At 48.6% G+C, this 13,719-nt stretch overlaps 1 protein-coding gene across 6 annotated transcripts in view; it reads right to left on the minus strand.

Moving 5' to 3' along the window:
• Positions 1–6,826: 6,826 nt before the first annotated feature.
• LOC116432657 (uncharacterized) overlaps positions 6,827–13,719 on the minus strand; it is a 318,841-nt gene continuing 311,948 nt past the window's right edge. For 5 of the 6 annotated variants that reach the window (XM_076367985.1, XM_076367980.1, XM_076367983.1 and 2 more), the window contains one exon: positions 6,827–13,561. In XM_076367985.1, coding sequence (XP_076224100.1) covers positions 11,291–13,561 — 2,271 coding nt within the window. In that variant the 3' untranslated portion in view covers positions 6,827–11,290. The remainder of the gene's footprint in view (positions 13,562–13,719) is intronic. The other variant, XM_076367981.1, reaches the window with a different exon arrangement.

Raw genomic sequence — 13,719 nt, forward strand, 5'->3', positions numbered from 1 at the left:
AAAGCGTGGCGGCACAATGGACACACGTTCTCTTCCCGAGCGGGGATGTCGAGGAGCGATCGAGCACGAAAGGCAATTACGAGGAACACACACGCGTCACTCGCTGCTCATTCATGGACGACTCGGTCGCGGCGGCGGTGTGCTGTCGCGCCACGGCCCGAACATTCACGAGGACGAACGTGAGAGTAAAGAAAAAAAAAAAGAGGAACCAGAAAAAAGGGAGAAACCGAAACCAAAGGAAAAAAATAACGGGTGAAGGAAGCTGCTAGCGGCCCGCGCGAGTCAAGAGGACACCGAGAGGTAAACGGGAACTGGGATTTGCTCGTGCTCTCGCGGTTCCGTTCGTCCCTGCCGAGAACTAAGGCTCGATCCCGTGGCCGAGACGGTGTGCAAAACATGCAAGATGACGCGGCCGGAGGCAGCTGTTTCCACGTGGAGCGTCGCCCACGGATGCGTACGGCCCTGCGCCGAGAGCTGCACCCCCGACCGCAACGGGACTGCGCCTCGCCACAGTTACTCTTTTCTGTCACCGCCGACGCCGCTGACGCCGCCGCTGTCCGACGCCGCACTCGCCACTTTTACACGACGAAAAAATCGCTTCGTGGCCGAGCCGCGGACCGTGTATCGGCCCTGCCGTGCACGGCTATCACAGTCGATCGTCCGGTTATCCCGGATAGACGACCGCTCCGCTGCAAGGGGATGTTTTTCGCGCGGCGCAATGGCGCGACCGACGCCACATTTTTTTTCTCGCTCCACGTCGGTTTCAAAGTCCCTCCCGTCGCGGGGGACTCAACACTCGCCGGTTGACAGTGTCACCCTAAAAATCAATAAGGGGTTCACCCTCGACCCTGCCCACCCTCTTCCTCCTATTGCACCTTTCCCCGCCCCCTTCCTCCTCGACCACCACTTATTCTCTCTCGCTTTCTCCCTTCGGCCGTCTCTCTGTTCCACCTTCTCCCGCCCCTCCACCTTTCCTTCCGCGTTTATCCCAGGAACGTATAGCGGGGGTCGATGGGTCGGCGAGGTTATGGTGGTCAGACGACCAGTCATTCTATTAGGCGGCGATGCGACGCCAGGAGGCCTCCTAACCTTCAAACCGTGCGCTCGCGCGCACCGCTTCTAGCCACGGGGAATATTTCTACAATGGATTGTCTTCTTTATTGAATGCTGCGTTACTTTTGCCGGAGATTGTAATTCGAGGAATGTTAAATATCCTATAATCGGAGGAATTGCTTCAAAAGTCTCCTCTAGGAATTAGAATTAGAAATTCCTTCGGGAAACCCTTCTAAGGGGTTGAAAATGTAAATTCTTTCATTGCGTTGCCAGTTTCATTAAAAAATGTCGTTAGAATTGTTCTGTATCGTTCTAGTTGTCCGCAAATTTGAATATCAAGGAACGTCTTCGTTCACGAGTCGTTAAAAATTCCTGTAAATAATTCTATCCTGCGAGATTAGCTACTTTCCCTTACTCATTGTTTTCCCTTCAGCCGCAAATATAGAACTTTTTGCACGTAATGACTTGGCAGACTTTTCGAACTATGCGCCGGTGAATACACGGGTCAAAGGTAACCCCGCGTCACGGGCATTCTCCTGCGATCAAACACGTGAAAAGAAACTTTCAGAAACCGTTTGAACTTCGATCTGAAACTTTTTAATTGGTGGGAACGGTTTGATGTGCTCCATTGTGAATGCTGGAAGTCCGCGCGCTCGTACACCGGCGTGCGGGCATAACTGAAACGCATTCACGTCTCCGAGGAAGGTGCGCGCGAGCGCGATCGCCGGCTCGCTCTCGCGAGCGCGCATTTTTCTAGATTTCTCGCTAATGCGGTTACGTCTGGCGTCGTGGCAGCTACCGCGTTATGCTTCCTTGTTCCCTGACGAGTCGTTCGAATAGAAAGGCGGCATCGAACGGGAAACCGTGCCGACCTACCTCACCGTCGCCGCCGTCTCTCGACGCGGACCACCAGAAAACGGTGAAGATCAGTTCACCGGATAGGCCGGAAGTTGCCGCGGGATCCGCGTCGGTACTTTCTAGAATTTTACGAGAACGGTCGCGGCTCGAGCAAATTTACAGCACACGGCCACTGACACGAATTCGCTCGGGGCTCGAAGTAGATCGTGCCGCGGGGCACTTAGATCGTCATACGTTGAAACGAGTTTCGGGAAGACATACATCTGAATCCATAACAATTAATTGTTAACCGTACCGCGCGCGAGGATCTTGTCGAGTGCGCTTCACCGTAGTTCACGGTCTCTGCCCTCGGCATTGCCTACGGACATCTACTCCCATAAAATCGTCAACTGAAGCGAGACGACGGCGGCTTAACCCTTCGCGTCTTGTACCGTGTCATTCCTATTCGTTGCTGCCGTCTTTACTTCGTGCACTTCAAAACTTCACGGTGAAAATATCGTCTGAATGTATTCGATCACTTGTTCGGTGATTGAACCTTCCGGTGAAACGCGAGTATACGGTCGTTATAAATTTCCGTAGAGTTAAAGATGTCGAAGAAATATAAATATCTATCGGAATCGTTATAAATTACAAAGGATCTAAACAAATTCGGCCTACCATTTCGATGCAAATATCTTCGACTACTTTCTGGTTATACAGTTGAAAAGACGCAACAGCACAGCTCGTCTTCAAACGAGTCGCTAAGGTACACCAATTACGGAGGCAATTCAATCGTCGATCCGACGAGAATGGATTTCCTTAGAAACGTAACAACATTCCGAGCGTTTAGACAATTTGCGATTTTCCCGATAAGGCGGACGGGGGGAATAGTTAAATATACCTGAAAGAAGAATGCTGTTCAATTCCATCGTACCCCGGTCCCGAGATCGTCCGGCGTGCCCGCATGTCTTCGTCACCAGCTGGCGAGGACCTCCCGTAAAGTTGCACGGTGTGCATCCAGCCGGACGCGGGAATCACGAAGCACGGAACGCGAGAGCCCGAGTTCTCGAACGGTAAATTGTTCAAGGCCGTAGTCGTCGTAGGTGAAAACCGGGTGCATACGAGTACGTACTCGGTGTCACGCGAGCGTCGCCGGCGCACTGTGTGTCAGTGCGCGGTCGGCATTTCGATGCCTATCTGTCGGTGAAGGCACGATTCGATAACCCACGGATTCGGGGTCAATATGGCCGCCTTTTATATCGCGTAGACGGTGAAAAGTCGCGTTCAGTGACAGCTGATGCGTCCGCCGAACGAGGGAGAGACGCGTGCCACTCCGCTGCCGCCGGGAAACGGCGTCGGGTGTCGGCTCGGTGTCTCCCGCTAACGAGGGCAGCTTTTCACGCGGAAGCTCGATGAGCGATACACGCGTAATTAGAGGCTCGAACGGCCGCGAACAGAAACGAGACGCGTCGCCACACACCGTCGCAGAAGTGTCCCTTTTCCTTTCTCTTCTTTTCTTTCGTTTCTGTTTCTTTTCTGTTTCCACGCGGAGCCGGGCTCCCCGTCGAATGCGCGTCGCCTCGCGCTCGCTGAATGCCGGCTGGCATCGTTACCGCGACGGAACACCGTAAAACCGCGTTGAAGTTTCTAGGTCCGTCATTATGTACGTCGGTTCACCGGCAAGTGTGGAACAGAATGCTCGAAAGTTTTCAATGGAAATTGCGAATGATACAGGCGAGCGAAGTTCGTAGACGGGAGGGGAGGGGGGCGCCGGGATAAGCTTCTTTTAGTACTTTCTCGGATTTTGAATAAACTACAAGCGGGAAAGGAGGAACGCGCGGTGTCATGCATTGGCCGGGGCCATCAGTGGCTGCGTTTCCTGCTGAAAAATTTAGTGAACTGCGAGGTAAAAGGTTTCGCTCCTTCAATCTTTCGGTCGGCTTTCCCGCTGTGCCTCTCTTTCTCTTGAGGCGACGTCGCGGCGGAACGAAGACGTGGCACAGAACGCACGATGCTGACCCAATTGCACGGGGAACTGATAACCGATAGGCGGCCGAACCGTTACCCTCGGACCTCGTAATTGGTTCTGGCCGAAAGGTCCGCGTTGTCGTCACCCGGCCTGTAATCACCGGCAAAAAAAAAAATAGCCCCAGGCCGCAAAAACTCATCCGACGCGGCGAGACTCGATTTTTCCCCGTGATAACTCTTTTCCCCGTGAAACCGCGCGAAAATATCAGCCGCGAGCGCGTGGCTCGGCCGCGAGGTGAATGACAGTTGCGGACAGTTCGTACACAAGCACGTTCCACTGACCCTGGGCTGAAACGATCCGGATGAACTGAAACGACGATCCTACGCTTCCTCCATCCCTCCCGCCCTCCGCTGCACCCCCTACCAGGCTGGCTGCACGTGCCGACTCGTCCCCCATGGACTTTCCGCACTCTTATCCAAAGCCGGCCCCGGGAACCAGAACTGTCCGAAGAAAGCCGCACGACGTTCCGCAGAAGATATTAGGATAAGTTTCATTCATACAAAGTTCGGAACAAATCTCGACCTTCGGAAACCACGGGCCTGGACGAAGTGTGCGAGCAACGCTTGAACCTGAACAAGCCTGGCGTGTCTATCGTTGCGGAGCTAAATGATTTCTCGATATTTCCCTTGGACTAGTGATCAATTTGAAGTAATACTAAATAGGTGACAATCTCTAATTGATTGAATTTATAGCATAATCTGTGCCAGTGAAATAACTTGTAGCCCAACATCTAGGGATTGTAGCCTAACGCAGTAAATTGACGCCAAGTAATCGAAAAGTGTCTAAGGCACCATCAGGCATCATCCCCTAATTGAATAATTCTAGACTCACCGTCCCTATGCCTCTTACTTGTTCCTACAACGGACTAAGTTGCCTCCCAACGTGCTCGTCGTTGTACGAAGAGCATCGGGGAACCCCGGAGGTCTCCACGAGCGAAAAAAGCTGTTTGGAAGAAGCTCGAGAAGCATAATGTTATAGCAGCTCGTGATCAGTTCGCAGCTGTTCCTAAGTGGAGTCGGAAGCTCCGAAGTTCACGGCGCACAGAAACAAGTTGGATCTGCGGAAAGGCACGGAGGGAAGGCCAGAAGAGCAAGTTCGTGGTTGGTTGGAGCGGGGTGGCACGAGAAGGTAGATGGGAACGAGCCACGAGGGTAGAGGCCGCACACGGGACGAGGAGAGGCCGGGGGAGAATAGGTCGATACGGTAAACTATTGTCTGGTGGGTGAAGTGTTCACGAGAACTGGGCGGAAGACGGGTTCGCCTCGGTTACGTGCATTCCCCAGTTCGCACGAAACGCGAAGATATGACGTTGCTCGTCATCGCGAACGGTGTTCATCCGCGTCCAAGAGGAGGCTGTGCGCCTCTAACCAGATCCGCGTAATGTTTCTGCGTCCCCCAGCCTCGATCGATACTAGCTCGTGCAACGTATCAGTCGTCGCGTCGTTACCGACCGAGCGTCGGACATATTGGAAATAATAATTTTCTTACGGCTTGCTGCTCCGCGCGGCCGCCATTTTGTTTTCACTGCACATGTGATTTCTTTTGAATTTTTTTCGTTTATCATGAAAAATATCGAGTCGACGCGACGTTTAGAAAGTTTATACGAAGATACTGAATAATGAGAGTTTTATAAAAGTATTTTACGGGATTTTTGTTTAGATAGGAATTAAAATAAGGCGCTGGGAGTTATGGTACTCGTTTGGCCGAACGCCATCTGCGATTGTTTAGTATTTAAAAAAATTGAAGAAAATTGTTGATTAGTCGAGTCCGTCGGAGGTAGACGGAAGGCTCGAAGATGAGGAATCAGAGAATTTCGGCGAGTTTTCGGGAATGTCGTCTGTGAATGCAGATCCGCGTCAGTTGGCTACGTATACAAAGGCGGTTTGGCATGCAACGATGCACGACCATCCTGCACAGGAGTGTTTACACCGATTGTCATCGTGGGTGGAGGAGTAAACACAATTCCATCGTACCACCTTGTTCCGCTCCCTACGTGTGCGATCCGTGCGCGTTTATGTTCGTCTAGGTATGTTCCGTGGCAACGCTGCCAGCAACGTTGCGGTGAATTCCAAGTTTCGATCGTGAGATTGAACCCACCGCTGCCGTCGTACGCCGATAATTAATGCCCGAAGTAGTCAAGTCAGACTCGTGAATTAGCATTTCACCGGGAGCAGAAAAAGCATCGATTGCCGCGATATTTTCTAAGAAAGACGCGTTATTACTTTCGTCCTTGCCCCCCGCGTCCCACGGAACACCGCTCGTTTCGTAATTGATAACGGTTCTTTCGTGGTTCTTACGAGAATACGTGGAACACGTTCGCGCGGAATTTCTCATACTGTTCGGAAAACTGTGCCATGGTATGGGAATCGGTTGGAAAAATGACGGAGAAATGATTTCGCGGGATGAAACGTTCCCGCGTCCACCATTACCAGACTGGTTAAACAGGTTATCAGTTTATGACTACCATAAAGAGATTTTAAATTTCGCGGCACATGCTTGCGCATTCCGCGCCATATTCTTTTTTCTCCTCTCGCGATCGTTTTGCGCCGGGTTCGTAGCACTCGCGCACCGAAGGTAAGTACATAAAACGAAGGAACTTGTATTGCTCTATTCGCCCGATACTCTTTGAGAATTCATTAATTCTTTTTTCGCTTTATAATAATTCTGAGACAATACTTACCCGTGGATGTCAGCGTCCCGAATGCCACCGAGCGCGCGCGCAATTCAATTTCGGTTGTGATCCGCGAATAAAAAGAAAAAGACAAAAGAGAGAAAAAAGAACAGCGAAAACTTCGGTAATTTCGGATTAATGAGAAAAGTATACGTTGAAACGAATGTTCGAGTATGAAATTTCAGACGATTACGTCGAGCTCGCATGCTCGGTACACTCGAACAATAAAGAAATCGTTCGTGGTAGATATTTTATTTCCAATTTAGGAACTGAAATGCCCATATAATAAAAAATATTTTGTATCGTATAATAATAATAATTATTATTAAATTAGGAAACGAGGGGTTACGCTAAAAAGTCACTTGCTAAGTATACAAAAATGAAGAGAAAACTCGCAAAAGAAAAACAAAAAAAGAAACGAACATAGACTTTTTCTTTTCATTGAATATTAATCGTTCTCTAATTTTCTCTCACTATGCCTCTCTCGCTCTCTCTCCCTTTGTCACACGCACACTCTCGCACTCGCATTTTTTATTCACAGTCACGCATTCACGACTTATCACGCAACTTTAATCTCCTTCGCTCTCGCACACAATCTCTCTTTCTCTCTTTCTCTCTCGCTCTCTCTCTCTCTCCCTCCCTCTCTTTCCTCTGCGCGCGCGCGAGCGCGCACTATAAATTCGAGATAAAAAACAACCACGGTAACAAAACAAAAACTTGAAATTACATAAAATATTCCGGTATGGAATTTTGCACTTCCGTGAATTATTTTTCTCGTCTCTGCACTTTTTCTCATAAACTTTCAATCTACCTTCCTTAGTCTCTCTCTTTCTAATTGATAAAGGGCTCGTTAAAAGCACATACAAACGACCGTCGTCATCGTTCGATTTTCAAAGTCACTACCTAAGCAGTTTTATGGCACGTTATTTCCGTACAAGCCCTTCTTCCCATTCGTACAATTTTCACCCCTCTCCCGGAGGAGAAGGGGGCAAACTCGTCCCTGTGCCGTTTCCCAAAAATTTTCGCGCTCCACCCTCGAAAGCAACGCCGAAATGAACCCCGCGGAATTGTCTCGAATCGCAACAGTAACGTATATATCCGTCTTCTTTATCTTCTTTTTTTTTTCCTTTTTGTACACACGCACCACGACGAAATCAGAAAGTCTTTGTTACCATCGAATACGGTTCATCAGACTTGGACTCGAAAAATCTATCTTAAGATCGTTAATTCATTCACACGGTCGACGGTCTCCGCTGATTCCCGATGATCTTCGCGGTAACTTCAACAGAAAAACAGAAAAAACGAATGGAAACGGAACACGTGAACAATCGAAGCGCGGTACACCGTCGTTAACGAAAACGTTAAAATACTTTTTCGCGGAAATGATTGACGAAAAATTCGTTGTCGTGTCTTCGAACCGAAAGAAAAAAAGAAAGAAAACAAACAGAAAAACCGTGACGCGCATATACATCGTTTCCGCGGTCAGTCGCGCGAATGAAGCCGGGACGAAAAGTAACAAGAATTTCGAATTCGAAACGTGTCGGGCGTCACCGGAAGACCTTCTTCTCGCCGAAAGGAAAAGTACCCTCGATCGTGTTTGAAGTCGCAACAACGCTCGCCACAACACTCGCTTTATCGTTCCCATCGCGAACGAACCTTCCACACAACATGAACAACTTATCCTTGAAAGACATCGATATAGAAATCTTGATTTTTTTTTTTCTCCTAGGTGAACGGTCCGCGGACGTGGGGACCGGTTTAAATTACACTCTTGTACGTACACACGTCTTAGGGTTACGAATGCTTTAACGTTATCTGATATTTATTTTTTTTACTTATTATTTTTTTTCATTTTAATCGTTTCTTTATCAGAGAGTATCCTAAAACGAACAAATTCTATCGATACGTCTACGTTTAACATGGATATTACCGTCGTCGTCGTCGTCGTCGTCGCCGATCGGTTTTTCTCCCATTCCAGAATGTCGGTGGCCCGCGATGTTCGATCGCTTCCGGCAGCGATCGTGCGCATGTCCTAGAAATCAGTCGATCATGATGGTGCTCGTTTATCGAAAAATTTAATAATAAAAAAAAAGAAAAAAGAAAAGAAAAAAAGAAAAGAAATATTCGTATATTTTTTTTTCTTTCTCTCTCGCTCTCTGTCTACCATGTTCTCAAACTCGCGCAATCTTTCTTTCTCTCGCACTCGTACTCCCTTCGTGTTTATATTTCTTATTTTTTTTTGTTGTCTGCCGCCATTTTTATCGGTGATACATTATATCGCACGTTAGACGAGAACGAAAAGCGTACCTTTCTATATATAGATATATATATGTATAATATATATCAGAGTTTTTCGTCTTTCTTTCATTATCGCGCGTTGTTTTGTTTTTCCTCCTTGTCACGTTGTCTAAATTGTACAAAAACGACCTCCTCTAAAAAATGTAGTCTGCAAAATATTACACGTTGCACCCTAGCAAAGAATATATTTATACAGCGATACGACTATCGTTGGCCACACAAAATGTCGGACAGCCTGTACACACTTGTTACTCGTATATACTTTTTTTTTGTTTTGCTAAACCTTAACACGTTTTATTTTCTTACGTAAAATGTTGAAAGATATAATGCAATGGGGACCTTTTTTTGTTATCTAGCTTAACGAATACGTGATTATATACACTATGTACATCTTGTTTGCTTTTTTTTTTCCTTGTCTCGTTGCTAATAACACCGCGTTCGCGTGCACATATTCATTTCCTTTTTTTCTCTTAGAGCTGACTACACAGATCGGTGTGTGGTTCGTGTACGTATGTATACGTTTTTCTCGCGTGTGTGGCATGCTGATCGTAGATGTGTCTTCGAGTGTATGTGTTATGTGTGTATGTGTCTGTGTGTGTTTGCGTGTCCGTGTGTATGTGGAGAGATACAATGAAAATTCGCCTATAAACTTACACAATTAGAATAGGGTTTTCGCGATCGCTTTACACACTACGGTAAGATTTATCGTTATACAATAAACAATTATACGTTCTGTCGATCCGTCGGCTAAAGATCTCCCATGTACACATATACATATACATATATGTATGTATATATATGTATATATTCATTTGTTTACTCATTTTTATATATATATATATATATATATATATATTCATTTATTTATTTAGTTATCACATCGCACGTTCGAAATGAAGGAATCTTGACCCCACCACGCGACGAAAATAATCGAATTGCTAAAAACGAAATCTCGTTGACGAAACTTCTATCGTCATGCGGAGAGAATACAAAAAAAAACAAAAGAAAAGAAAAGAAATGAAACGAATTATGGAAAAAGGAAAAAGAAGGAATACACGAAAAACATAATGAATGTAAATGTTCGTCAAAATAGATCGGTCGATCGTTCCTTGATCGTTCGAAGCATGCGAGCGCACGCGCGCGTAGATCGTGACAGCATGTGAACGTAGAAAAGTCGCATTAGTTTTATTTATATATATACATATATATGTATACATATACATATATATACATATATAATTTTCAAACATTTTTCACCTCATATGAGAAAAAGAGTCGACTGCGTTCATCGATCGTCCAATGAGCACAGCAGCGCGTTTTCCTCCTCTCTCTTTTTTCCTCATTTTTTGATCGTTATCACAGTGCTTTTAGTACGCTCTTTTTTCTCCTTTCTTAATATCGAATACTCTCTCTCTCTCTCTCTCTCTCTTGCTCTCTCTCTGTTTCTCGATCTCGCTCTCGCTCACACACACACCCTCTCTCTTTCTCTCCGAATTTATATATACATATATATATAAATTCATATATACGTACATATAAAAAAAAAAAAGAACGAAATTGAAACAAGACCGAAACAACGTTGTTTCTTCTCTCACGATTTACAAACGAAGTGTATCTTGTTGTTATTGTTACATATAAAAAATTATTACCTAATTTATTGCATAATATATGCATGTACACGCCTACGCCACCGCGAATTATTCGTTCGCCACCACGAATTCGCACAGTCTTCCCCCTCTACCGGCTCGTACACGGTGACCGTAAAACCTACACGCGCTACAGGGCGTTCAATGATTCGACAATCGGACGGCGATTCGTTCGCGATTAAGGGAAAAGAAATTTAAAAAAAATAAAGAAAGAAAAAAGAAAGAAAATAGAAGAACGGAACGAGGAGTCTCGGAACGTGGGAATAAATCGTCTACTGTGTGGATCCACGCCGTCGACTCGTCGATCGGCCGACCGATCCAATACGAACGAGTCATCGACCGCCCTCGCGCGCGAGTCACGTGTACGATTTCTCGAGGAGCGCTCGACGATGACGATCCCCGGAGCAACGAGCCGGGGATCCCCGAAACGGGTCACGAGCGCGTCCTCTTATAATCCGATCGTGTTCAGCTCCGCGAACAGAAAAAAAAAACGTTGTCCTAGTTGGAACACGCACGCATGCACGCACGCGTCGAAGAGGTTAGCCACACCCTCTCCCGTCTCCGGTACTCGGATTCTCGAATGAAAAATAGAGGCGAGGAAACTCGACGGATCTTTGTTTTCGATGAGAACGAAAAGGAAACGGAGATAACGGGGACAGAAAAAAAACAACTGAAGAGAAAAAAAAAAATAAATCGAGACCGACATTTTCGCTACTTACAGTCGGAAACTCTATATACGGTATGAGATCCCATTGTCTACTTAGACGTTGGGGCAGCCGGCTGGTGCTGCCCCGCCATCCCCAGTCTTGGTTGCGAGGAAGCAAGTAATTCTTTGTAATACGCGCTGAACTCTGGCGGCAGAAAGGACGCGGCGGCCGTGGGCGGAATCGGCGGCGGGAACAAACCGTTGTAGAACGCGGAATAGTACATCGGGTCCAAAATTGGTAGGAACTTGCCGGGCGTGTTTGTTGGCAGTTGCGGGAGGAAGGCTGGATTACTTTGCGGCACCGCTGGCACGAAACCGGAGGGTATACTTGGGACGCTATGCCGCCTCCCGGCTTCGGTTTGCCTGACATCTTGTTGCTGTTGTTGCTGCTGTTGCTGTTGCTGCTGCTGTTGCTGCTGATGTTGCTGCTGTTGTTGTTGTTGCTGTTGTTGTTGAGCGATCATCGTCTTATCGCCCTCGCTGATCCGACGCTGCTGGTGCTGATGATGCTGTGGCTGTGGTGGTTGTGGTTGCTCCTTGCCGCCGGCTTCCACGTTTTTTCTCCTATCTATACTGATCTGTTGGTGCATCGCCGACTGCATCCTGGGATACGAGTTCCCGCTGTTCAAGTGATTTAGATTAGGTACGTTCGGTATCACGGGATGACTACTTGGCTTCCTAGGTGTGTACGGTGAGACAGGCTCGCTCCTCGTCGTCGTATACTTGCCGTTCGCCTGGTGCCTCCTCTGGCTAGCCGTGATACTGTTCCTATTCGGCGGGCTAGGCACCCGGACCGGCGGGCTCAAGTGATTGCTCTTGTGTTTAGGATTCACGATCGTAATTTCTAGGTTGTTCGACGCCATCGTCCGGCTGTCCAGCACGTTCTGATAGCCCGGATAGCCGGCCGTCCGCTTCGAACAGTCGGTCGGTCTGTCCTTGATCGCGGATGAGTTCCTCATCTCCAGGTTCAACGGATTAGGCCTCGGCACTACAGGTACTTTAACTATTTCTAGGCTCGGCCTTGGGAATACCGGCTTCTCCGCGGACTTCTGTGTCAGATCGAGGACACCGCCGTGCGCCACCAGGTCGTTGTTATTATTCACGATCGGATGATGCGGCGGATGATGGTGGTGGTGATGGTGGGGCGGTTGCAAACGGTGCAGCGAGGGACGGTACTTCGGGGGCACCAGGATGTCCTTCGGATCACCGTAAACCGTCTTTTCGTTGTGCGCGAATATCGACCTCGACTGCGTCACCCTAGGCGGGAATATCCTACCGTTCGGCACCGTGGGCGGCACGAAACGGTGGTTCGGCTGGTGCATCACCGACGACGGCGGCGGCACGTTCGCGTTCGCGTACAGCTGCAACAGCGCCGCGTTGTTCGACGTGCCCAGGTTTATCACACGGCTGTTCACCACGTTATTGTTATTCATCGTAGTATTGTTATTATTATTGTTGTGATGAGCTGGCGGTTGCTTGGTAGGTACCGGCAGCCTAGCCTGGTGATGGGGATGATGCTGATGATCCTGGGGCGACGACAGCATGTGACCGATGTCCGGCGTGACGGTGACGGATATCAGTTTCGGAATGGAGTTCGGCGTGACCGGCAGGGGATACGATATCGGCGGCTTCTCCTCGGCGGTCTTCATCGTGGCCGGCGCCGGCGGGTTACTCTGGATCACGCTCGGCCGCGTGTCCAGGTCCACGGCAGTGACCTCGAGCCCACCCTCGCGCAGGATCTCGAGCTTCCGTTTCTTAAAGCTGGGAATGATTATCTTGTCCCTACTAGTGTCGCTCTCGGACTCCAGGTCGATCACCTCGGGTGACCTAGGCGGCACTATCGACTTCTCCGCGAATATTGACTTCTCGCCGAACAACGGTATGTTCTCTTTCCCCTGTGCCAGCAGGGTGGTTTGCTTCGGGTCCAGCTTGATCTCCTTCATGTCCTTCTCCGGGGGTGGCGTCAGCGTTACTACGGTTGTCGCGTTCGTCGCCACCGTGGTCACCGGCAGTCCAGGCGGCGAACACGCTGGCGGGACCTGCTGCGATATCAGCGGGCTGTTCAGCTGCCTTTCCAGCACGCTCTGGCTACTCGTGCCGTTCGTTGGTGTCGTCGACGGCGTGCTGCTCGGCGTCGAGATCGACGTGTTCGATGACGGCGGAGGACTTGGCAGTTGGCTGGCTTGCTGGCTGGGCGACGGCGTCGTGCTGTTCGCGATCATCGTGTTCAGCGACTTGAGGCGTTCAGGTTTCACCCGCACGCTGCGCAGGGACGACGTCTTCCCCGTCTCCGTCTTCGGCTTCTCGCCAGGGAGGAACGGCTGTGGAGATTAATGCAATCAGTAAGGTATTCATTTCTTAGGGGTGTCTTTTTAAATCTAATTCGCGTCACAGGACAATCACTACTTGATCGTTCTTTCAACGCGTTGAATGCCGTGGGGGTCATCGGTGACCAACCGAATCGGATTATAGTTCACTC

Source organism: Nomia melanderi, chromosome 1 (assembly GCF_051020985.1).
Source record: "Nomia melanderi isolate GNS246 chromosome 1, iyNomMela1, whole genome shotgun sequence".
Classification (NCBI taxonomy): Eukaryota; Metazoa; Arthropoda; class Insecta; order Hymenoptera; family Halictidae; genus Nomia; species Nomia melanderi.